At 44.5% G+C, this 27,075-nt stretch overlaps 1 protein-coding gene across 3 annotated transcripts in view; it reads right to left on the bottom strand.

Annotated features, from left to right (window-relative positions):
* PPP1R13B (protein phosphatase 1 regulatory subunit 13B) overlaps positions 1-27,075 on the bottom strand; it is a 59,960-nt gene that overhangs the window by 15,915 nt on the left and 16,970 nt on the right. For all 3 annotated transcript variants that reach the window (XM_049612027.1, XM_049612028.1, XM_049612025.1), the window contains exons 4-7: positions 25,521-25,597; positions 3,195-3,296; positions 1,265-1,439; positions 294-490 (exon numbers count right to left, since the gene is read on the bottom strand). In XM_049612027.1, coding sequence (XP_049467984.1) covers positions 294-490; positions 1,265-1,439; positions 3,195-3,296; positions 25,521-25,597 — 551 coding nt within the window. The remainder of the gene's footprint in view (positions 1-293; positions 491-1,264; positions 1,440-3,194; positions 3,297-25,520; positions 25,598-27,075) is intronic.

Below are 27,075 nucleotides of genomic sequence, written 5' to 3'. Positions count from 1 at the left end.
TTCAACTTTTTTTTTTTTATTTATTTTTGGGACAGAGAGAGACAGAGCATGAACGGGGGAGGGGCAGAGAGAGAGGGAGACACAGAATCGGAAACAGGCTCCAGGCTCCGAGCCATCAGCCCAGAGCCCGACGCGGGGCTCGAACTCACGGACCGCGAGATCGTGACCTGGCTGAAGTCGGACGCTTAACCGACTGCGCCACCCAGGCGCCCCTTGTGCCTACTATTAAACTCTTAAGAAGAAAGCCTGAAAGAGGCCTTAATGTCACTGCTCCCCACGCCCAGCGAAATCACCTGTAGCTCTTGGTACAGTCTTTTCAACTCCGCCGCCGCCGGTCCCGCCAGCTTGCCGTTGTAAGACTGGAGCCCGCTCAGCTTTCCTTTCTTTAAATCTTCCAGTTGCTGACTGAGCTGATCAACTCTTAATATTGCACTTTGTACTTCCTGCTTCTTTTCCTGGAACATGGCGCTGAACCTTTCTATTTCGGCAGCTAAAATGTCCCCCCAGTAAAGAAAAAGACATCATTTATTGATATTTGTGTGCATGAGTGGCATTTTGTTATTTTGGTTTTGTGATTTCTTCACTTCTGTGCATTCAACTCAGCTGTGGCATCACCTAGTGCTAGACTTTGGGGAGAAAACTGTGATATACGTAATCCAATGCACTTCCTGACGAGCCTCTGGAATACATGATGTGACTGCCCGTGCAGCAAACTATGTGTGCACTAATTACTGAATATGCTTTAATTGGGGCAGCCAGTCCAAAGAGTAGCTTGGCCAAGCCACTTAGGAATCTCAATGCACCAACAGACCAAAGTCTCTGTAAGGGGCATGAATCCAAGTCTGTCTTGCTGGTCACCGTCACACAAAGTAGGCACTAACCAAATTGATAATGGAACAAAGAACCACACACACGAAAGTAAGAAATGAGCATCTGTATGGTTTCTCTTACTACACAGATGAAGTTTAAGCCGTTCAATTTAAAGAGACCCTCCTGATGAGTGGCGTCTCACGGCACCGTGGTCCCAACGCAGAGGGCAGCTAACATGTTACAGATGTTAACAACGGGCCTGCCCACCGCACTGAGAGACTTTCTAGGATCCCTTAACCTATCCGCATCCTTGGAGATGCAGCTATCGGAGCAACTCGTCACTGCGCTTTCTATAGCAAGATGTGACACTGGTCCACGCGTGCAAAGCGTCCAGAAGCTGGACTCTCATCTTATCTACGCCTGAGCATGGGCGCCGGGCGAGGCACAAACGTACACAAGTTGCCGTTCATGATTTTGCTGTAGTCTACTTGTCCTCTCATGGCGCGGATTTTCTTCAGCTTGTTTTCCTGGGCTTCGACTCGCTCTTTCAGTTTCTGAAGCTTTTCATTTTCAGAGATAGACTGCTGCTGACGGCGCTCCTGCTGCTTTAGGAAATGTAAACGTTGTTCCTGACAAAAGAACGAAATAGGTGACTGCGAAAATCGAAGTAGATGATCACTTTTATACATTAAAAAAAGGTCTCAGTGTGCGACAGCACAGCATCAGCTATCGGTAAACTGCTCACGGACCCTTGCAGACGTCAGCCCACACAAAACGGAATGACTGGGCACATACAGCTGAAGACTTTGATGAGGGCGCTGTACTCCGCACACCGATCTACACACTCAGTTCACATCAACACCTCCTCAGAGTCTCTCAGCAGGAGGACGGCCTGCGCGCCACACCCGCTCACACAGTCTCATCTTCATCCTGTGTGAAGCCCCGTCCAGCCTAAGTTTCCTGCTGTCGGTTGCACGTTTCCTGCTGCCACAAAGCAGCTTCCCAAGGTCCCTTATTTATCTCTTAAAGGAAACCGGCACTGAAGCAAAGGGCTTTATACTGAAAGAAGACAAGTTGATCAGTAAGGAAATAAACCTCTAATTTGCTAGGTCACAATGAACAGTCAAGGAAGTGTTTGTTTTCTTTAGGGTTAAGTTTCTTTGAAACTAACGAAACATTCCAAATGAAAACAGGACAATCCTAGAGTAAAAATATACACAATACTCTTCAATAGTCTTTTCCCTATTAGTGTGATGGGGTAACAGTTGACGTGAAATACAGTCCCACATGTACGTGTAAAATATACCTAAGTAAGGAGAGGATTAAGTGTGATTATGTAGGAATCACACGTGACACTCCAAAGTAAGGAAATATGCGCTTGAATGCGTACAGCATATACTTGTGTTAGCATTAACTTGTAATTTATGCTGCTGAAAATATCTAAGAATTTCCTTATTGGTAATACTCTTGGATCAGTATTTGGAAAGGAAACAAAAAGCAGAACTAGAGAATGTCATAACTGCATAACACTATGTGCACTTCATCTGAGAAACCTTATTAATGGGATGAAATACTTCCCAATTTACTTAACTCTAAACTGTTTTTTTTTTATTCTTGTATATCCAATAAACCTTGCAAGACAACTTTTCTTCCTGCAAGACAACTTTTAAAAACAAGCCCAATTTATGCTATAATATATCCACATAAAAGTGGATATAGTACAATGAATTATATGGTCACTCGATAAATGAAAAAAGTGGGATTGGACATTTGGCTATGAAGCAAATCTCTCCACAGAGAAAGCAATAAGAACCCAGGCAGAAATGTTTCCATATTCTCCGTATATAGCAGTTTCAGAGATCATTACAACAAGAATATTCTCCAGCAGGCCTGGGTGATAGGGCTGATTTTTCAGTCTGTGATAAGAAACAGTTCAAATTTTGTTACAGCATCTCAGTGACAAATGCACAACTCGGTGTAGGTAGAGAGCGTTAACTCCGCCCTGCGTCGTCACAAACCAAAGTCCACGTAGAGTGGCATAAAGGAAGCCTAGATAACCAACTGTCATTGTTTTGTGGGCCCATGACCAGTGTCTTCCTCCAGATTTCAGCTACAGTTGACTAAGGTCAACCACCTCCTATTCTGGGGTATCTGAGTGTGGGTGTCAAGGGTCTTGCTCAGATACCTTCCCAACTCGAAGAAGCTACAGTATTCATGTATCATTACGAAAGAGGGAACAAAGACAGGAGGACACTGTGTTCGATACTTCCATGACCTGGTCCTACCTACAAGTGCTGCCCATGGGTGTGTTCACTCCAGTCTAAAGAAACTGCTGAATAACACTCTTTACGAACATTTTCCCACCTCTGCTTTTATAAACTCACCTTGGCAACCAACATTTGCTGCTGATTTTCAATTTGCTGCTGTTGCCTGGCTGCCATATCTTGGAGCTCTGAGAGGGTAAGTTCTACACGTGGATTTCCAACCTATGGGGAGCAAAACACGGTCAGGCTGCAATGTAAGGTCTATCTGCATAATCGTTTTTCTCGTGTCAGAACAAATATACATCAGGATCTTAAAGAGCCTCCCTTGTAGAAGTTAGGATAATACAAATTACTTGGTACATAAGAACTTTTCTCACTCGTTGACAGCTTTTATTAAATATAAATAACAGCTTTTTAAATATATTCAAAAGGGACATGGATGCCTGGGTGGCTCAGTCGGTCAAGCACCCGACTTCGGCTCAGGTCATGACCTGCGTTCACGGGTTCGAGCCCTACGTCAGGCTCCATGCTGACAGCTCAGGGCCTGGGGCCTGCTTCAGATTCTGTGTCTCCCTCTCTCTCTGCCCCTCCCCCCACTCATGCTCTGTCTCTGTCTCTCAAAAATGAATAAACATTAAAAAAAATTTAAAAAAAAAGGGACGGACACACACACACACACACACACACACACACACACACCCACCCCAAGAGACACACTTGTGGGAATGCAAACTGGTGCAGCCACTGTGGAAAACCATATGAAGTTTCCTCAGAAAATTAAAAATAGAACTACCATATGACCCAGTAATTCTACTACTGGGTATTTAGCCAGAGAAAATGAAAACACTAATTTGAAAAGATGTATGTACCCTTATGTTCACTGCAGCATTATTTATAATAGCCAAATTATGTAAGCAGCCTAAGCGTCCACTGACAGACGAATGGACGGAGAAGATGTGGTGTGTACACATACAGCGGAACAGTACTCAGCCATAAGAAATGAAACAGTGCCATTCAGAACATGGATGGATCTAAAGAGTACAGTGTTACGCAGTCAGAGAAAGAGAAATACCGTATGATTTCACTCACGTGGAATTCAAGAAACAAAACAAAAGAACCAAGAAAAAAAGAGACAAACCAAAACGCGGACTCTGGAGAACTGATGGTTACCAGAACTGGGGGTGGGGAGGGGAGGGCGGTGGGGGAGGGGAGAGTCAGGGGAAGGGGATTAAAAGTACACTCATCCTGATGAGTCATGTGCGGAACTGCTGAATCACCATATTGTACACCTGAAACGAATATACCACCGTATGTTAACTATACTGGGGGAAAAAAAGGGGGGGGGGGTCCCAAACCTTTTTTTGACTGGCTATTTAAGGATGAATCTGAATGAATGGCGATGTCAAATGTTTGAGAATACACAGCCTAAAAAATGAATGTGTAGCGACCCTTGGGGACAAATGTCATTTTACTGCCACCCGGTCTCAAGAAGCTGAAAAATACAGACGATTCTAAAAATACAAATAGCTCCTTAAAAACACCTAGGACTGACCCACCGCTGACAGAATTCTGTACGAGGAGTGAGTACGAAACGGGAAGATCCAGGGGAGCGGTCACTGATGGAACTGGAAGGCACGTCCCTGTGCTCTGCTGCTGATTAGTAACACCAGGCTCTGGACTAGGTGCCTCCACTGGTGAGGGTGCCTGAGCCTCACCGTAACAGTACCAGGTGAGAACGTTACATCCCCGTCCTACAGGGGAGAAAACGAGCGTGGAGGAGTTCGAAGAATCTTCCACAGGTCAGACGGCTCACGTGGCAAAGCAGGGCACGGGGTCCTTGTTTCTGACCATCGGTATAGCACGCTCTTTACTAAACACGAACTGCCTGTAGCTACCACGCTGGGCATGTTACAGGCAGTGTGACATGATCTTCGTAACAAGTGTGTGTGGACTGTATGTGCCCCCACGCTGGGGGAGGAGTCACGGGGGAGAGGTGCAGGGACACGTGTTAGGGCACGGAGGCGGTGAAGGGGCAGAGTTACAATTCCAGCCAGGCCGCTCTCCCTCCCATCCCTCCTGTGGCAGCGTCCAGCCCCTCCCCAGGCCACTACTCTCTACTTTGTTCATCTGTACTCTTAGCAACCCTTTCCCCTTCCACCCTCTTGTAACCCCTGTGGCGCTGACTCTGGGCTTCCCCATCTCCCAAGGTGCTCAAGCACATTCTTGAAAAATGTCCAACGCTGCCATCTGGAACCCCCACTCTGTTTATCTAAGATCCTAAGGAAACAATATGGAGCAAACCCCGTTTCAGAACTAGACACTGTGAACTGCCACATTACAGAAACTTCCATCTGAAAACAAATTTGTTTATTGCACGAGAAGCAAAAATGCCCGGCCATACCCTCAAAATGCCTGAAGTTTCTGTTTTAACTCTAATAAGGGCTTGCTAATTTCCACCTACTACAATGTTCTAATCACTGCAATAAAAGGTATTTCCCAAACCATTAGAACTCTTACTTCTTGAAGGTATTTTTGACGAGAGAAAAACTATGTCCAGTCACCAAATCTCTCAATTTATGTTAATTTCTTAATTTACAACTTCAACAAACAAACCTTATTTGGTCTCCCCTCCAGTGACTTACAGCAACAGTGAAAAGAGCACAGAGGAGACCTTCAACCGGTCACCATCACACTGCACTGCTCTGTCATTCAGGGCAGTGCCGTGGGGCATAAGTAATTCAGGTAGGTCTTACGCATACGCTAGTATATGTTGTGACTTAACACTGTACACCTTCAAGAAGACCTTATATACAGAAAACTGTGCATCAGTGTGCACAGCTCAACAAATTTTTTCAAAGTGAACATTCTTTTGTGAATTTTTGTTTTTTATTTTCATTTTAGTTGCAGCATAGTTAACACAAAAAATATGGAACACTTCACAAATTCGTGTGTCCACCTTCCACAAGAGCCACACTGTTCTCTACTGTTCCAGTTTTCTGGCACGTGTGCGGCACCACCCGTGTAACTTCACTGACAAAGTGTGAACGGGGCAGGGGCAGAGAGAGAGAGGGAGACACAGAATCCGAAGCAGGCTCCAGGCTCCGAGCTGTCAGCACAGGGCCCGACGCGGGGCTGGAACCCACGAACTGTGAGATCATGACCCGAGCCGAGCCTAAGTCAGATGCTTAACCGACTGAACCACCCAGGCGCCCCTTAACTGTATTTTAACTGAGTTCTAAAAACACCAACCACCATAAACTTCCGAGTCAACAAATATGCTACATTTTGTATGTTAGTATATCTTCCCTGAATTATTCAATGTGAAAATTCAGCAAAAAGAAGCACCTTTTCAGTTTTCAGGACAACGAAACCCTTCAATGCAGTCCTTTTATGAGGGGCCTGTCACTGTGCTCCCTCCAGGTCAGCTCAGCCCTCCTTCCAGTTGCCAGGTCTCCACGTGCATTCAAACAAACCTATGACCGAATCCCTCGTTTGTTTCTTGTCATTGCATCGAGTAAGAAGAAATCAAATCCCGTTCCCTGGGCTCCCGGAGGTCCCTCCTGGCCGAGTCACCTCGTGAGCTCAGCTCCAGGTCACAGAGAGGACGAGCCACTTCCACAAGCAGCACTATTGGCGCAGAAGTGGGTGCTCGCGCTGTCTCTCAGAAGCGGCCCAGCAGGCTCCTCCACGCAGGGCCCAGAGGACAGGAAACACCTCGCCGGCCTCCCGCTGCTCTCATACCCTTCCTCTCTCCTACCCTTCCCTGCAGGGGCTGCTGCCTGGGCCCCACGGCTCGGGCCCCTCTCACGAGACGTTCTACCTGCACCTGGACTCTGGGGACATGTCTGTGTTCCCTATGAACGCGGGCTGCTCTCCCATTTCTCACAACAAACGTGGCCCACCCAACTCCACGTCTAAACTCCCCACTCCCCGCAAGAGCAGAGGAAAACAGGCACGTTGGCCCCCAGCCTTCACCATCACGTATCCGGTCATATCCCCTTCTTTCTCCAAACGTCCACAAATCTACCTACAAAAATGATAAAAGACTCAATTCTCTAAGTTACAATACTTTTACATACAAAACACTGACCCGACAGAGAACTGACACTGGGCCCTCTAACTAATGAGACACTTCCAGAGACTCCTGGCCCCGGCAGCTGCAGGGTCCTAGCCCGCCACTGGGCAGTGGATTTACAAACCAGTCGGGGCTTCCTCATACTCCAGTGTGGACGGCATTTTCCCAAACTCAAAAGCCCACACTTTTCATTCTGTCGTCCTACAAAGAGCCTACATCCTCCTCACCATTTCAACGGCCTCTCCAGGTTCTTTTTAAAAATGATTTAAGTGGGCGCCTGGGTGGCTCCGTCGGTTAAGCGGCCGACTTCGGCTCAGGTCACGATCTCGCGGTCCGTGAGTTCGAGCCCCGCGTCGGGCTCTGTGCTGACAGCTCAGAGCCCGGAGCCTGTTTCGGATTCTGTGTCTCCCTCTCTCTGACCCTCCCCCATTCATGCTCTGTCTCTCTCTGTCTCAAAAATAAATAAACGTTAACAATAAATAAATAAATAAATAAAAATGATTTAAGTAATCTCTACTCCCACTGTGGGGCTCGAGCTCATGACCCCGAGATCAAGAGTTGCGTGCTCTACTGACTGAGCCCTCCGGGTGCCCCCGGAGTCTCTCAGCACCTCGTTAACGCAAGCCCCCTCTGGCCCTTATCGCCTTCCTCCTGATCCCTTCCCCTAATGCCTGTCTGCCTGGAGAGGCTGGAAGCGGCAGTGGCAGTGGAGCTCTGTAAATGAAGAAACTAAACTATGTGCTCTGAGGGGCGTCTGGGGAGCTCAGTCGGTTGAGCATCTGACTTTGGCTCAGGTCATGATCTCATGGTTTGGGAGTTCGAGCCCCACATCAGGCTCTGTGCTGTCAGTGCAGAGCCTGCTTTGGATCCTCTGTCCCCACGCACCGTCCCCCCCAACCTTCCCCAACTCATGCTTTCTCTCAAAATAAACAAACACTAAAAGAATAAAACAAACTACGCGCTCGAGATCCCAGCGCGAGTAAGTGACTGAGGACAAGTGGCAAGGCAGTCGTGAGGGGTGACGGGAACTGGAATCGTCTGGAGTGCGATACACATCGCACACCACACCAGGATCCCTCGCTGACCCTGGCTATGCCAGCCAGGATCCGAGACGTGGCAGGTAAGATAAAAGACAAGTGAAATGTCTCCCTGTGTTCTGTGTGTCGCTACTCTGACCGAGATAAGAATCTCACAAGGGAAGCAATTAGGATACTCATCAAATTCGACTATGAGGAACAGAACCTGAGCTCAGTTTTCTTTATACTTAGGATCTTCACTGTGAAATAATAAAAACAGCATTTCTCAGTGTAGCAGTGAGGACTCTCGTAAAAGTGCATGTTCAGCCTGTCCCCTGCCCTAGGAAGGTCACGAGGAACCAGAAGAGCAGGATGTTTCACAACCTCACTCAGCCACCCTGGGTCTAGTCACTACGGGAGCTGTGGGTCTAAAAACAAAAAGATTCTCTTAAAATCTCCTTTCCCAAAACAATGAAACCAAACAAGAAGCTAACCCCTCCGTATGTTATTGTTCCTGACTTTACAGAAAGTTCTAATAAAATTATTTCACAACGCCCAAAATAAGCAAAAATAAAACAAACTTTTATGGTCTTAAATTTAAGATGTTAGCAACTTTTAAAAAATTGACAAGCATATAATCTAGACCATTTCATACACAAAATGGCCAAGATACCCATACTGGTAGTGATTAAAACAGAACGACAACTGGCTAGTTTAGCAAATACACAGTGAAACCAATGTTTACTTTTAAAATCAACTTTATTGAGGTATAGCTTACAGGCAGTAAAAAACACCCATTTAAAGTACACCGCTGAATGAATTCTGACACCTGCTGGTCAATTCCACTCCTTTTGCCCCGCCCCCGGCCCCACCCCCCTCCCCCACAACTCCAGATGTGGGGCCTGTCATTCTGTCCTGATAGCCTCGTTCTGTTTCCTGAGAATTCCATGCAAATGGGACTGTACAGTGTGTGCCTCTTTGGGTTGTCTTCCTTCACACCCACGATGCTTCCGAGATTCACAGTGTCGTTCCACGTGTCGGTAAACTTGTCCTTTTTACTGCTGGGTAGTATTCAGCTGTACGGAGACACCACATTTCGTTTATCCATCTGTTAATGGACATGGGAGCTGTCTCCACTTTTGGACTATGATGACTAAAGGTGTCTTAAGTATTCACGTAGCGGTATTTACGCAGACAAGTGTTCTGGCTTCTCTTGGGTAACCAAAGTCAAGAAAGTAGAACAGGTAGGTTGTGTGGTAAGTGTATGCTGAACTCACAGAAACTGCCAAACTGTTTTCCAAAGTGAAGCGTGACATTTTACACCACCACGAGCCACGTAGGAAAGTTCCAGTTTCTCTGCATCCCTGCCAACGCTTGCTGTCAATGTTTACATTTTAATTATCTTCTTTTTAAATAAAATTTTAACATCTTGGCAAAGAAAGGATTTCATAAATATAATTTTAAAAGTTACAAAAAAATAATTTTAAAAAGGATAAACATGTCCACAATTAAGTGATCAAAACCAAACATACTATGACCAGATTTTCAACAAATAAGCTATCAATAAATAAAATTTGCCAGAAGTTAGATAAGGAGAAGGGGCTTATTTCCCAGGCAAAGTCTCCTTTGTACCAATTATGTGTAGGAGTCATGACTCATGAAGCCATCATCTGCCTGAAAAACAGGCTACTAGAACTAAAATGTTAAGATGTTCAGAAAAACTATGACTTACTTGATAATTATGATGGAAACCTTTAGATCACACGTCAAATTGGTACCATGGCTTTAATTAAAAGTATTTTTTTTTTGTCTCTTCAGGTAATTTTTTTTTTATTATTAAAAAAAATTTTTTTTTAACATTTATTTTTGAGACAGAGAGAGACAGAGCGTGAACGGGGGAGGGTCAGAGAGGGGAGACACAGAATCCGAAACAGGCTCCAGGCTCTGAGCTGTCAGCACAGAGCCCGACGCGGGGCTCGAACTCACGGACCACGAGGTCATGACCTGAGCCGAAGTCGGACGCTTAACCGACGGAGCCACCCAGGCGCCCCTCTTCAGGTAATGTTTTAAACTTGAGAGTGGTGTTACCATAATTGAGGCATTAAAAATATGTAATAAAGTTTCTCAAAACAAACCACTGTAGACAATTATGCAATATATACACGCACGTCTCCCAACCTAAGCTGCGAATGACATTAGGAAGAAGACTTCGTTTTATATCTTATTCAAACAGCCTGTCAGTATGTGCCAAGTGTATTTTTCTAACGTGCAAAAAACTTATCAAAGATTGCAGTTTTATCTATGAAAACAAAAGGATTCACCACCTTGCATAGTGTCCATTCAGTTAATGACTCTATCCCAGTTCCTGAAAAATTATGCCATTTTTCAGGCGGTTTTTTTTTCTTTTTGGTATAATGACTTTCACTCAAAACACACTAAATGCTCTGTAAGGAGTGATATTTTGACATTACTTTCAGACAAACAGTCACCAATTTACTCAACCCAGCCGCTGCTCATCAGAGGACAGGATATGGCACAACTCTAAACTGTGCACCAGGCTTGGATGAGTCCCAACGATGTGTTCTGGGTGCACATGCCAAGTGACGAAGAGGGGGTGTCTTCTACGACCCTCTGGTCCACTGTGCAGGTGGGTTAGCTCTACCTGTTTTTTTAAACATTTTTTTTTTTTTACATTTATTTATTTTTGACAGAGTGAGATAAAGTGAGAGTGGGGGAGGGGCAGAGAGAGAGAGAGAGAGACAGACAGACAGACAGACAGACAGACACAGGATCGGAAGCAGGCTCCAGGCTCTGAGCTGTCAGCACAGAGCCCGATGGGAGGCTCAAACCCACAGTCCATGAGACCATGACCTGAGCTGAAGTCGGACGTTCAACTGAGCCACCCAGGTGCCCCTAGCTCTACCTGTTTTGAAGTGCTCTCTTGTTTAGCTTATGTTACCCTAAAGATGCTTTCCTGTCCTATAACTTTATTTCTGTTTAAATTTTATTTAGTTAACATACAGTGCAATATTGGTTTCAGGAGTAGAATTCACTCATTTATCCCTTACAACACCCCGAGCTCATCGCAAGTACCTTCCTCAATTCCCATTCAGCCCAACCCCCCCTCCCCCTCCCCCAACCCTCAGTTTGTTCTCTATAGTTAAGTGTCCATAGGGGTGGGGCGCCTAGGTACTCAGTCAGCTGGCCGACTTTGCCTCAGGTCATGACTCACAGGTTCGTGGGTTGGAGCCTCTTGTGAGCTCACATCCCTCCTTGGGATTCTTTCCCCCCACCCCCTTTGCCCCTCTCATCTCAAAATAAATAAACCTAAAAAAAAAAGTCTATTGTGGTATGCTTCCCTCTCTCCTCTTCACCCTCCTTGCCATACATTCATGTGTTTTGTTTCTAAAATTCCACGTATTAGTGAAATCCTATAACATGTCTTTCTCTGAATGAATTACTTTGCTTAGCACAATTCATTCTAGCTCCATCCACGTAGTTGCAAATGGCAAGATTTCATTCTTTTTGATGGCTGACTTATATCCCAGGGTGTGTGTGTGTGTGTACATCTTCTTTATTCGTGAGTCGATGGACATTTGGTCTCCCTCCATCGTTTGGCTATTGTTGACAATACTGCTATAAACACTGGAGTGCACGTACCCCTTCAAATCTGTATTTCTGTATCCTTTGGGTAAACACTTAAAAGTGCAATTGCTGGGTCGTAGGGTAATTCTATTTTCAGTTTTCTAAAGAGCCTCCGTACTGTTCTCCAGAGTGAATGTACCAGTTTGCATTCCCACGAATAGGGTGGGAGGGCTCCCCTTTCTCTGAATCCTTGCCAACAGCTGTTGTTTGAGTTGTTAATTTTAGCCATTCTGACAGGTGTGAGGTGGTATCTCAATGAGGTTTTGATCTGTAATTCCCTGATGATGAGTGATGTTGAGCATTTTTTCATGTGTCTGTTAGCCATCTGGATGTCTTCTTTGGAAAAGTGTTTATTCATGTCTTTGACCCGTTTCTTCAATGGATTATTTGCTTTTTAGGTGTTAAGTTTGTAAGTTTGGTTTTTTTTAACTTTTTTAAAAATCTATTTTTGAGAGACAGAAACAGACAGACCATGAATGAGGGAGGAGCAGAGAGAGAGGAAGACACAGAATCTGAAGCAGGCTCCAGGCTCTGAGCTGTCAGCACAGAGCCTGACACGGGGCTCGAACCCACGAACTGTGAGATCATGACCTGAGCAGAAGTCGGACGCTCAACTGACTGAGCCACCCAGGTGCCCCAGTTTGTAAGTTCTTTATAGATTTTGGATACTAACCCTTTATCAGATGTATCGTTTGCAAACATCTTCTCCCATTCTGTAGGTTGTCTTTTAGTTTTGCTGACTGTTTCCTTCACTCTGCAGAAGCTTTTTATCTTGATGAGGTCCCAACAGTTCATGTTTGATTTTGCTTTTGTTTCCCTTACCTTCAGAGACAGGTCTAGTAAGAAGCTGCTCTGACCAAGGTCAGAAAGATTGCTGCCTGCATTCTCCTCTAGGACTTTGATGGTTTCCCGTCTCACATTCAGGTCTTTTACCCATACTGAATTTATTTTTGTGTGTGGTGGAAAAGTGGTCCAGTTACATTCTTCTGCATGTTGCCATCCAATTTTCCCAGCACCATTTTTCTTGAAGAGACTTTTTTTGCATTGGATATTCTTTCCTGCTTTGTCAAAGATTAGTTGACCATACAGTTGTGGGCTATAACTTTATTATTATTACTTTTAATATTTATTTATTTATTTATTTATTTATTTACTTACTTATTCATTTATTTATTTATATGAGAGAGAGCGCGTGCACGCGAGAGACTGTGCATATGCACACTGGCAGAGGAGAGGCAGAGAGAGAGGGGGAGACACAGAATCCGAAGCAGGCTCCAGGCTCTGAGCTGTCAGCACAGAGCCCGACGCGGGGCCTGAGCTCACAGAACATGAGATCATGACCCGAGCCGAAGTCAGACACTTAACCGACTGAGCCACCCAGGCGCCCCTAAACTTTATTTTTAAGTTTGAGTGCAATCTCCCCAAAAGTTGAAAAACTGGTGACAAAAATGATGCGGAAGTATAACTTACATATCAAAACCATTCCAAAGAATGAGTCCTTTGCACTTCCCTCCTCACCAACCACACATACCGTGAAGCCTGCTTTTCCACTTTTGGCATTGGCGAGTACAACACACTCTCATTACGTGACACTTTATTTTCCAACTGCATCCACATATTGTTTATTATTTACGTAAGGACGTCTTCATTTGTTCAATTCATATATTTTATACTTGTGAGAATGATTTGGGCATCCACAGCTCACATTATTCATTCCAAGGATACACATTAGTTCTCTATTGCTGATAACAGGTCACGTCTAAACTCATTGGCTTAAAACACAACCGACGTTCATTATGGCTCATAGCTTCTGGGGATAAAGGATTAAGGAACAGCTCGGCTGGGCAGTTCTGGCTCCAGATTTCTCAGAAGGCCCAGCCAAATATTAGGGCTGTAGCTGTCCTAAGGCTTGACTGGGTTTGGAGGAACTGATTCCAAGATGGCACACTCTCATGGCTGCCAAGTGGACTCCTCACAGAGCTGCTTGTTTGTGCCTACTCACAACACGGTGGCTGGTTTCCCCCAGAGCAAATAATCCAAGACAGAGTGCCGGCGGGAAGCTATCTTTTTAGTGAACTAGCCTCAGAAGTCACACTGCACCACTTTCTCCAAATTCTATCTGCTAGGAGCTAGTCACTAAGTTTGGGAGAAAAGAGGGGAATTTAACTCCACTTTATGAAGAGAGGCGTTTTAAAGAATCTTCATATTTTATTTTATTTTATTTTATTTAACTTTTATTTATTTTTGAGAGAAAAGAGACAGAGCATGAATGGGGAGGAGCAGAGAAAGAGACACAGAATCCGAAGCAGGTTCCAGGCTCTGAGCTGTCAGCACAGAGCCCGACACGGGGCTCGAACCCATGAACCGTGAGATCATGATCCGAGCCAAGGGTGGACGCTTCGAAGCCGGACTCTGACTGAGCCACCCGGGCGCCCCAAGAATCTTCATATTTTAAAACTGTCACATCCATTTACTGTAAAACCTCATAAAGACTCTATACTTCTATCATCCTATTATTTATTACGTACAGGAGTTTAGTTGTTATTCCCAACAGCAGCGTTACAATACAACAAAGAAAGAGAATGTTTATGTTATGGGCATATGTTTACGAGAGCTAGCTAAGAGTGCAAGCAATAGAGGTTTTAACTATAAATGCTGCTTTTATCCTCAATGCTTAACATATATTCCTTGGTAGTCAGTTATCAGAAAAGGTTTGTGGATTCTGTCAGCAATTAAATACCTACTGGCTAATGGGTCACTTCAGATGTCAGCTCTCTTTTATTTTATTTATTTTATTTTATTTTATTGTATTGTATTTTTTGGTATTCTGATTTTAATACTCAACTAAATAACTTCAGCTTTGGTTATAACAGACAAGAATGTCACTATAATTTTACTTGGGAAAAGAAAGTTCCCTAAGCTTTCAAGTTGTGGTGAGATGGCATGCTGTAAGCTCAAGGGTCTGTCCTACTCATCCCTTTCTGGGCTAGTTTGCATGGAAAACACAAAGGACCTTCCGGAGGGTCTAGCCGCCCACCCGTGGCCTCCTCAAAGGAGCCCCGGTACCATCGTTCCTCCCCCCAGAGTCACACTCTGATTTGTACGGCACGCCAGCACTTTACCCTTGGCATGTGTGAAACCAAGCTCCTCCCTGTCCTTCCACCCTGGCTTCCTCCTAAATTTCTTACTTCCATTAATGGCTGTAGCATTTCCCCAGAAACCTCAGCCTCATCACTGACTTGAACCGACGTTGCTCAAAATGGAAGCTGCTGCTCAGTGTGGTCTCTCTCTCTCTCTCCCTCGTATCTGTGTCTGCCTCTCCATTCCAGAGCCGACACTTCCTCACCTTCACATTTTTGCTCAGATTGTTCCTTTTGGCTACAGAGCCCTTCCCCCAACTTCCTAAACTCTACCTATCCTTTAAGATCTAGTGGCCATGCCATCTGCTTCCTGAAGCTTTTCCTGATCCTCTGCAGAACCTCTCATGCAATTGTTCTGACACTCAGGATCTGACATCACTTCCAGAGATGGGAGAGAACTCAGTATTTCATGCATTCTGAATTCTAGAGATTCAACAACATACAACAAGCACTTGCAAATTAGACATGTATATAAACCTGAATTTATGGTTATCTTAGTAGGCGTTTACACAACCCTCCTAGGAAAGTTCTTAAGCCTGTTTCACAGACGAGAAAGCTGAGCTCTGGCAGCAGGCTGAACAGCTCTCCCAAGCACAGGGGTGGGCCAGGAGCAGCGTCAGGGTCTCCGGATGGCAGGCTGCATGCTCTTTCCCTCACACAGGATGTACTGGCCTCCCATTTTTTCTCACCAGGCTGCAGCACAGGCACATATGATTGCCCCTAAATACCACTCATTTATTGTACCAAAGGGTAAATGCTTTACCAGATGCCATCTGATTATGAGTTTGAATCATATGAAAATGCTGTTTTTGTAGATCGAAAAATGTAGATGGTCAGACATCAGCAATTTCATATGGTTCAATGTAAGAGGAAAGGATTAATTTCCCCCACTGAGAAACATAAAATCTAAAGATAACTTGATTCTAGCAAATAATAATAAAGAAATAAAATAGAAGAACGAGAACTCTAGGCTACTCTATTTTTGGAAGATTATGAGAAATGACAAAATAGACCGCTCAGTGATAGTGGAGGGCTTCCTGGAGGAGGCATGCCTAATCATTGCTCGTACTGTTCCAGAGGAAGTCTAAAAAAGCCTAACTCCCTCTTTTTACTTTCTTGGGATAATTTCATATAAGCAGATGCACGTGAATTACAGGAAGGAATGAAGTGAAACCTCCTTTCTTCTAAATTGTAGTTTACAGATGTGCCTTTTGAGCTTCTATCTCCATAACCTTGAAATTCTTCTTTCCAAATACTTCCTTTGAATGGAAGTCTCTCTCTGGGATTCCAGTTGTGGCAAGCAGTGACCTCACAGGGCTGCCTGCCTCCAGCCATTCCCATCCTCTGTGCTGGACACAGAACTCCAACAGCACTAGCACCAGAGGGCTCCCTCCTGTCCTTCTCTCGTTTTTTTTTTTAATATGAAATTTACTGTCAGATTGGTTTGCATACAACACCCAGTGCTTATCCCAACAGGTGCCCTCCTCCATGCCCATCACCCAATTTCCCCTCCCTCCCACCCTCCATCAACCCTCAGTTTATTCTCAGTTTTTTTTTAATTTTTTTTTAACGTTTATGCATTTTTTGAGAGACAGAGAGAGACAGAGCATGAGTGGGGGAGGGGCAGAGAGAGAGGGAGACATGGAATCCGAAGAAGGCTCCAGGCTCTGAACTGACAGCACAGAGCCCGACATGGGACTCAAACTCACGGACCATGAGATCTTGACCTCAGCTGAAGTCGGATACCTAACCGACTGAGCCACCCAGGTGCCCCTATTCTCAGTGTTTAACAGTCTCTTATGGTTTGGCTCCCTCTCTCTCTTTTTTTTTTCTCCTTCCCTTCCCCCATGGTCTTCTGTTAAGTTTCTCAGGATCCACATGAGTGAAAACATATGGTATCTGTCTTTCTCTGTATGACTTACTTCACTTAGCATAACACTCTCCAGTTCCATCCACGTTGCTACAAAAGGCCGTATTTCATTCTTTCTCATTGCCAAGTAGTATTTCATTGAATATATAAACCACATCTTCTTTATCCATTCATCAGTTGATGGACATTTAGGCTCTTTCCATAATTTGGCTATTGTGGAAAGTGCTGCTATAAATGTTGGGGTACAAGTGCCCCTATGCATCAGCACTCCTGTATCCCTTGGGTAAATTCCTAGTAGTGCTATTGCTGGGTCGTAGGGTAGTTCTATTTTTAATTTTTTGAGGAACCTCCACACTGTTTTCCAGAGTGGCTGCACCGGTTTGCATTCCCACCAACAGTGCAAGAGGGTTCCCGTTTCTCCACATCCTGTCCAGCATCTATAGTCTCCTGATTTGTTCATTTTAGCCACTCTGACTGGTGTGAGGTGATATCTCGGTGTGGTTTTGATTTGTATTTCCCTGATGAGGAGTGACGTTGAGCATCTTCTCATGTGCCTGTTGGCCACCTGGATGTCTTCTTTAGAGAAGTGTCTATTCATGTCTTCTGCCCATTTATTCACTGGATTATTTGCTTTTCGGGTGTGGAGTTTGGTGAGTTCTTTATAGATTTTGGATACTAGCCCTTTGTCCGATATGTCATTTGTAAATATCTTTTCCCATTCCGTCGGTTGCCTTTTAGTTTTGTTGACTGTTTCCTTTGCAGTGGAGAAGCTTTTTATCTTCATGAGGTCCCAATAGTTCATTTTTGCTTTTAATTCCCTTGCTTTTGGAGATGTGTCAAGTAAGAAACTGCTGCGGCTGAGGTCAGAGAGGTTTTTTTCTTGCTTTCTCCTCTAGGGTTTTGATGGTTTCCTGTCTCACATTCTGGTCCTTCATCCATTATGAGTGTATTTTTGTGAATGGTGTAAGAAAGTGGTCTAGTTTCATTCTTCCGCATGTTGCTGGCCAGTTCTCCCAGCACCATTTGTTAAAGAGACTGCCTTTTTTCCATTGGATATTCTTTCCTGCTTTGTCGAAGATTAGTTGGCCATACTTTTGTGGGTTCAATTCTGGAGTCCCTATTCTATTCTATTGGTCTCTGTGTCTGTTTTTGTGCCAATACCATGCTGTCTTGATGATTACAGCTTTGTAGTAGAGGCTGGAGTCTGGGACTGTGATGCCTCCCACTTTGGTTTTCTTCTTCAATATTACTTTGGCTATTCGGGGTCTTTGGTGGTTCCATACAAATTTCAGGATTGCTTGTTCTAGCTTCGAGAAGAATGCTGGTGCAATTTTGATTGGGATCGCATTGAATGTGTAGATTGCTTGGGTAGTACTGACATTTTAACAATATTTATTCTTCCAATCCATGAGCACAGAATGTTTTTCCATTTCTTTGTATCTTCTTCAATTTCCTTCATAAGCTTTCTACGGTTTTCAGCATACAGATCTTAATACCCTACAGGATTAAGTCCCAGCTTGTGGCACAGTGAAGATCCCGCCCCTCCCTGACCAGAACACTTCAGCTCTCTTCCCTCTTCAGCATCACCCCCTCCTCGTCCCCACAATTTATGCTCTGTTGTCCCCACCGTGTTTCTCGATCTCTGCTTCTCAGAGTGCCTTGTGTTCTTCCCTGTACCTTTGCAGACTCGTCTGACCTCTGCGGGGAGATCTTCCCTGATACCCACCTCAGTAAGTTAACCAAACCATAGCCTATTATTCTGGTGCCTTGTTCTACTTTTACTGCACTTCCCACACTGTACTGTGATTTGTTTACACACCTATCTCCAAAAACACCGCTGTGGAATTTGAAACAGACTTCAAGTAGCCATCACCAAACACCTTGCTTTTAGATCTCTGGCCTGTCTAAAACCAAAATAAATTGGACAGAATTGTTTTAGAAAGAATAGAGAGAAATTTAAGCCTAGGTAGTCGTTATCTGGACAGGGTTTTGTTTTGTTTTGTTAGTAATTTCTTCACCTGTGCGTATTTTACACATTCTTCTGTATATTTCACAATAAAAAAATGTAAAAAATAAAAAATTAGACCAAACAGCCAGCATCCTATGTGGGAATGTAATCATAATGAGATATTTGTTTGAAACTATTAACTGATTTTTTTTTTCAACGTTTTTTATTTATTTTTGGGACAGAGAGAGACAGAGCATGAACGGGGGAGGGGCAGAGAGAGAGGGAGACACAGAATCGGAAACAGGCTCCAGGCTCCGAGCCGTCAGCCCAGAGCCCGACGCGGGGCTCGAACTCACGGACCGCGAAATCATGACCCGAGCCGAAGTCAGCCGCTTAACCGACTGAGCCACCCAGGCACCCCGGTCAAATCCATTTATACCCACATAATCTTCTAGCACATTAAATCACTTATCTTTCTGCCGTCTCCATGGTTATAAATGTTCAGGTTTGGAGGGCAAACGAAATAGGTGATAATGATATCAAGATAAATATTATAAACATGTAGACTTATTTGTATCCCAAAAAACATTCAGTGACACTGAGTCTCTCTGACACTTCACTCTATTCTGGAGCTGAAGTATTTCATATTCCAACAATTACTAAGCCTCACCAATTAATAAGAGTCAATTAGTATCTAAAATGTATACTGGCTCCCCACCCCCTGTAATAGTACCGTAATATGCTATTTTATCCTACAAACGTGAATTACTCTTACGATTAAAACTCACCCAAATAAATTCAGTTTGGTTCAACACAGATTTATACCCAAGGCAAGCAGCTAGGAACGATCAAGGCTGGAAAGATCAGCAGGAAAACAGGGCTATCAAGGAACACAAATAACACGAAGAGAAAAACCACCACATGCCGCCTGAGAGCTACAAGCAAAACACCACGGGAACTGCTCTGTGTCCGACAGCACGGCCCCCAAGACACACAGAACTGTACTCCTGATCCCCGCACCTACAAGGTAAGATGAAACATAAACACCTATTTTTGACAGCATCGCTGGGCTGACACACCAGTGAGCAAGTTACAGAGAGGTGGCGGAAGCTCTGGGCGATGACGGAACACTGAAGCTGGCTTGTACCCTGGGGCCTTGTGTCTTTGTGGCTCCCCCTCCCGCCGCCTCCTTGCTCCCGGCTCCCAGGTTCACAGGCCACCACCAATCTATCTTCTGCTACTAGAAGTTGGTGACATTTCCTAGAGTTTTATGCACAGAGAATGAAGCAGTTTTGTACTTTGTGGTCTGGCTTCTTTTCAGCACAGTGAGATCCGTCCATGCTGCCTCAGGTATCAGTGGTTTGCTCCTCGTTACTGCTCGTAAGATCTCACCATACAGACGTGCAATGTTTTCTGTCCATTCACCTGTTACTAGACATTAATTCTGCCTCCAGATTTTGGGTACCACAAATCAAAATGCTATGAACATTCATGTATAAGTCTGTATAAACATTTGCTTTCTTTTCTCTTTGGTAAATACTTAGATCACATAAAAGATTCATGTCCAAGTTTTAAAGAAACTGTCACAGTTTTCCAGATTGTACCACCTTACATTCCCAACAGCAGTGTTTGAGAGTTCTGGGCTCTCCACAGTCTCATCAACACTTCTTAGGATGAGTCTTTTTAGTTTTAGACATTCTAATAGGTGGTATTTCTAACAGTGTGGTTTTAAATTGTATTTTCCCAAAGACTAATGATGTTGAACATTTTTCCATGTGCTTACCCTAACATATATTCTTTGGTGAAACATCTATTCAAATCTTTTGCCTGTTTCTTATTTGTTTGTTTGCTTATTTATTTAAATTTTTAAGTTTTTTAGGGGGGAGAGAGAGTGCATGCACACACAAGTTGGGGAGGGGCAGAGAGAGAGGGGGAGAGAGAGAGAATCTCAAGGCAGGTACCCCTATCTGTTTCTTTCTAAACCGGGTTATTTTCTTATTGGGTTTTAAGAGCTCTTTACATATTCTGGATACAAGTCCTTTGTCAGATATAAGATTTGCAAGTATTTTCTCCCAGACTGTGTCTTGTTTTTTTGTAATAAATAATATTTAAAGTACATTATATATACTAAACAGCCAAATAAACACAAGTAAAGACACAATTCATTAACTGCAATATATATCCTAAGAAACTACCCAGAACACAACATAAAGAGACAAAGAAAGTAAAAACATAAAAGAGAAAGTAAGCAGGGTGCCTGGGTGGCTGGCTCAGTCAGTTCAGCGTCCGACTCTTGATTTTGGTTCAGGTCATGATCCCAGGGTCATGGGAGTGAGCCCCACGTTGGGCTCTGCCCTGAGAGCACAGAGCCTGCATGGGATTCTCTCTCTCTCTCCCTCTCTCACTGTCCCTCCCCCCACTCTGTCTCTTTCTCTGTCTCTCTCTCTCTCAAAAATAAACTTAAAAAAAGAGAGAAACTGGGGCACCTGGGTGGCCAGTCAGTTAAGCCTCCGACTTCTGCTCAGGTCATGATCTCAAGCCCCTAGTGAGTTCAAGCCCCGCCTCGGGCTCTGTGCTGACAGCTCAGAGCCTAGAGCCTGCTTCCGATTCTGTGTCTCCCTCTCTCTGCCCCTCCCCTGCTCACGTGTGCTCTCGCTCTCTCTCTCTCTCTCTCTCTCTCTCTCGCTCTCTCTCTCAAGAATAAAACATTAAAAAAAATCTTTTTTAAAAGAGAGAAATTAAGAGAAAAGGAGAATAAAATGAAAGATATAACATGTCTAATAAGCATTCCAGAAAACAAAAATAAGAATATGGAAGAAGAAATACCTGCACAGATAATAGTAGAGAATTTTCCAGATGTGTTGATAGATGGTAACGCTCAGAATCAGTATACTCAACAAATCCCAACAGGGAAAACTGAAAGAAATCCACACCTCATCTTGCTTACAATGGAGGATTATTTAATCCTAATGTCCTTAAATCCCCAAACCAATACATGACAGTAAAGGGATTTCGGCATCAAATAATATAAAACCACAGAAATAAACTAACAGGAGAGGAGACAACAAAAATGGTCAGAAGTGAACAGACAGCAGCCACAAAATAAGCACCTTAGCAGACCTGAGACACACTTGAACTAGACGAGGGGAGACTGGACAGTCCCAGGTGCATCATACAAGAGTTACGTCTTGAAACTGGCAACCTTTGACTCTAGACGTGGAATCTACAAGTTTATTCTCTAGACACTTGAAATGTTACTTGATTTGGAGACACTAGGCACAGGTGAGTCCCAGGTACCATATGTTACACAGGGGGTCCAAGTCACTATATTAATACCAAATACTTCCAGAAATAAACTCTCACATTTATGGCCAATTTTGATTTGACAAAGGTGCCAAGACAATTCAGTGGGGAATAACAGTCTTTTCACCAAATGCTGCAAGGGTAACTAGGTATTTTTACAGGCAAGAGAACAAATCCAGACCCTACTTCATGCACCATACACAAAAATCAACTCACAGTGCATCACAGACCCACATCCAGGAGCTAAAACTACAAAGCGCTTAGAAGTGGGGGGTAGGGGACGGATCAACTGGCCTCAGCAGCTTACCACACGTACTGGAATAGAGCGGGAACTGACTCACAGAGAAAACAGGAAAAAGCACTCCCAGGACACCTACGTGAAACGGTGCTGGACAGAAGCATCCACACCGCTCTCCTAACAGGCCTGCTTAAAGGCGAGCCCTGGGTTGCCCTCTGGGAACTCAGACCGGGGAGGGATCCCACCGTTCCCAGAAGTGACGAGAGGCTCGCTGAACCTAAAATGTTTGTGTGAGTAATATGGTTTGTGTTAAATACTTGCTTCCTTCTGGGAGTCTGGTGCTTTCCTATTTGCTACAGAGAGGCTGCCCACAGGACTGGCTCTTAGTAGGGACCCCGGGCACTGGGGCTCTACTGAGCTTCCCTGGTCGACAATGTGTCGCACCTGTTGTCCCGGCTGGTGGCTGGGAGGACTGAGTGCATCCCGTGCGGCTCCGCCAGGGGAGGACTCTTGGAAGCTGGTGCCTGGTGTCCTCAGACTTCGTCCCACACAACTCTGTGTCCTCTCACACAGGAAATCCCAGACGTGAGCACAGCTAGATCCTGAGTCCTGTGGGTCCTCCCGGTAAACCACTGAAACTAGGGGTGGGCCTGGGGAGCCCCGGCACAAGTATATACAATGAGGAAGAAAATCCATTTGCCTTTCTATTACATAGTTAAACCAGATCTCCAAAGATGTTGGACAAGTTCTTTTTTTTTTTTAAATAAAGTTTATTTTGAGAAAGGGAAAGAGAGAGGGAGGGGCAGAGAGAGAGGGAGATAATTCCAAGTAGGTTCCGCACTGTCAGCACAGAGCCTGACGCAGGGCTTGAACTCACAAACCGTGAGAGCGTGACCTGAGCCAGAATCAAGGGCTGGAGGCTTAACCGACTGAGCCCCCAAGACGCCCCTGGACAAGTAAGTTCTGAATGCTTAAGACAGTGTGTGCATGTAGCCTGGTGGTTCCCAGATTCATTGAGCCGAAAGGCCAGTGGTCTGGGCATTTCTTTCTTAGAAAACCTGACTTGCTGACCTGCGACTTTTGGACAGCGGAAGTCCCCACCTTCTTGCCCCAGCAGCTGCTCATGGGCACGAATCATAGCAACTCGGTTTCCTGTCCTCTTTCAGCCTACACACCCTCCTCCTGCAGCTGCTGCTTGATCTACTCCTGGACGCTGCAGCCCACAGAGCAGAGGGTTCTCTGTCCAGGGTATATACAAAACAGTTTGGAAGAAAGAGGTTTTTAACATCTTACGAACTTTAAAACTGCACGTGAAAGTGCTTTGTAGACAGTAAGGACTCTGCAAATGTAATGCGTTATTGGGCTTAACAGGCAGGTGTGTGTGCCATAAAACACAGCAGCGTCTTTGATGCGATGCTGCCAGTGCAAAGTTACATCCCCCGACGGCTCTCTGCCTTCCTCTAATTAAAAACTCACATAAAGGCTACAGACACATTTTTAATTTTGCTGTCAGGTTTCAGTTTTGTTGATCTTGAGACAGAAATATCATCTCTCCGTGAAGAAACAACTTCAGGGAAAAGATCACAGACTCATCACGTGAAAACATCAGAAGTCACTTTAGGACTGGAATCCTCTCCTTCTGAGTCCCTTCCCCGTATCATATGCACAACCCCGACTTCGATACAGAGCACTTAACACTCGATAGGTTTATCCTTCCCTGAAGTTCAGGTCACGGGCAATCTTAGAACTCAAAAGAATCTTTGCAATTCGGCTGCACAAGTTCTGAATGCTTATGACAGCATATGCATGTAACCTGGAGTTTCTCACACCAGACAGGGCAACACGGTCATATGGGGAGCTTTCCAGGCCCACCCCAGACTCACCGAGCCAAAAGTACTGCCCATTTACTGGGGTCTGGCCATTTATTTCTTGAGACTTCCTGAAGCAGATATGCCTGGCAGAACCTCACAGAGGCTCTAGATTTGAAGGGAGGAGAAGAGGATTTGTGGAACGGCCTTTAGAAATTGGAGGCTAAGGAAGGAGAATCCATAACCTTGACATCAGGAAGAGTTCTGAGTGGCACAAGGATTATGAGGTTGGAGGCAAGGAAAAGAAAAGGGAATCTAGTATACCATCTGGCTCTGCAGAATCTAAAATAATAAACACTACTAAATGGTTTTCAAGAGGCTTAGACAACAGTACAAATATTACCAACCTCGACAACATAAAAGTATAACCGCATGAGCTAGAAGGTAGGAGGGAAAGGGGAAGTGAAAAAAGGGGAAAGGTGCTAATACCCTCATCTTACAGAGAAAGAGAGAGAGTAGGAGATCACCTAAAGTCACAACAGTAGCCCATAAAAAAACAAAAGTCACATTTCAGTCATACTAAGTTGGCAAGTAGAGAGGCAAACCAACTTGCTCAAATTTAGCTAGCTAGAAGGTTCTAAAGCCCATGTGGGACTATGGGCCCTCCACGCTCTGGACCGTGTGCTCTTTCCCCACGTCTGGCCGTGCAAGCTCTGTGCCAGGAGGTAACTCGCCCAAGGTCACGCACCTAGTTGGTGGCAGAGCCAGAAAAAGACGCGAGTTCTCTAGCCCGAAGATCATTTGGAAAAGTCATTACTAAGATTTCCAGAAAGATCACATCAAAAACCCCTCTCGTTCTTCATCGTGCTCTCACTCACCTCCACGCCCTCATTTCGGCTCACACTCGCAGCACACGCCAACATTTCCTAACGCCGCTCCCCCACGGGGACGCGTGCCCTCCCTGCCCACCCATCAGGCCTGGTCTCCCCCGCACCACACCATCTGACGAAGGAAGTCCTCTCCGCTGGAGGCGATGATGAGGAAGACTTCAACTCACCAGCCATTTTGTCTTTCAGAGCCTGACAGAAGGATTAAGACATCAACATGAAGCACGAGGCAAGTCTGCCCGTTCACCTCTTAGACACGGAGACCATCGCTCCCAGGACCCGGGTCACTGTCACACGCACTGAGGAAAGCTGCTGCCGCTCAGCTGTGCGCAGGCCACACTGTTAGAACCAGTAAGACCACCAGAGACGCTGCAGAACTTCACAAGTTTGGAAATATTCCATGGAAATGATACTTTCTACCCCCAAAGGAGTTCTTTAAAAGTAAATTATAATCCAACCCCATTAGTACCTGTAAAAAGCAATTTAAAAACTTCAATTTGATTCACTATTACTTACGCCATTTTCTGTGCGTTTTTCTGCGGGTACATTTATTACATTTCTCTGAGTTCTCTGCTCTTGGGTCTGACGGCCACCTGAAGAAATGAGAAGGCCAGCCTTACTAACAGACGTATTAGTACGATGATATCCTCCCATCCCTTCGCTTATTTATTCAACACAAGTATAAATTATCAGGCTGAACAATTCAACACTTAAAACAGTTGAAAAAATGCTTTATAATTAATTCTTATGAAGTTGTTTATGTGAAATGTTTTTCTCTCCTATTTTCAGAATCTTGAAAATGACTTATATTGAAAGATTTCTAACACTTAAAAATGGTCAAGATGGTAAGTTTGATGTTATATGTATTTTACCACAACTAATTTTTATTCAACATTTCTTAAAGACTTTTATATTTTATCAGGGACTAAAATAGAACTGAATATCCAGAAATCACACTGGTGCACAGAACTGGTCTTCACTGACAGGGTCCCCACTGACATGGGGCACCAACACAAATCAGGCAGTCTTAAGAATTCTTCTTTATTCCATAAAAATTCCAATGTTTCGGGGAGCCTGGGTGGCTCAGTAGGTTAAGTATCCGACTTCAGCTCAGGTCATGATTTCATGGTTCATGAGTTCGAGCCCTGTGTTGGGCTCTGTGATGACAGCTCAGAGCCTGGAGCCTGCTTTGGATTCTGTGTCTCCCCCTCTCTCTTTGTCCCACCCCTGTTTGTGTTCTCTCTCTCTCTCTCTCTCTCTCTCTCAAAAATAAATGAATAAACATTAAAAAAATGTTTCCCCCAAAAGGCTTCAAATTTAAACTGGAGAAATTATATGTCCTGTCATATTTTTTTAAATATATATATTTTTTAATTTGAGAGAGACAGCACCTGAAAGGGGGGAGAGGGCCAGAGGGAGAAAGAGAGATACACTCCCAAGCAGGCTCCACACTCAGCGTGGAGCCCGACACAGGGCTCAATCCCACGACCCTGGGATCACGACCTGAGCTGAAATCAAGAGACGGGCACTCAACCCACCGAGCCACCCAGGTGCTCCTGCCCTGTCGTATTTTTGTTTTTTAAACAAAATGAAGCATGCTGCACAATTGTGCACCTGGTGACTCTGAAGTCACAGAGACCAAGGTCTTTGGTGTGTCCAGTGCCTGCCCCTACAGCTATTACTTAATGTAACTGGAGAATTACTGCACTCCAGAGCCTACTTTAGTACTTAAAATGCATGACTTCAAAGGCACATAAACCTCATGTTTAAAAAAAAAAAAAAGAAAAAGGAAAACACTTTTGTTCTATATCTTTCCTATTACTTTGAAAATTTGCAGAAAAATGCTATAATGGAAATATGGCTCACTTCACCTTAAAGCATGCATTCTCAAAGACAGTGAATTGTCCCCAACGGGGCAAAGACTGGTTCTTGGGGGAACAGAAATATCTCACTCTTTTTATGTATTCAGCAGAGTTATATAGTACATAAATATATAGTACATCTGATGGGGAAAGATGCGGGACAAGTAACAGAATATCCGAAAAAGGGTCCTTAGGGAAGCGGAAATTCA

This window comes from Panthera uncia, assembly GCF_023721935.1.
Source record: "Panthera uncia isolate 11264 chromosome B3 unlocalized genomic scaffold, Puncia_PCG_1.0 HiC_scaffold_1, whole genome shotgun sequence".
NCBI classification, from domain to species: Eukaryota; Metazoa; Chordata; class Mammalia; order Carnivora; family Felidae; genus Panthera; species Panthera uncia.
The sequence above is the reverse complement of the archived record's forward strand: the minus strand, read 5'-3'. Positions and strand labels throughout refer to the sequence as shown.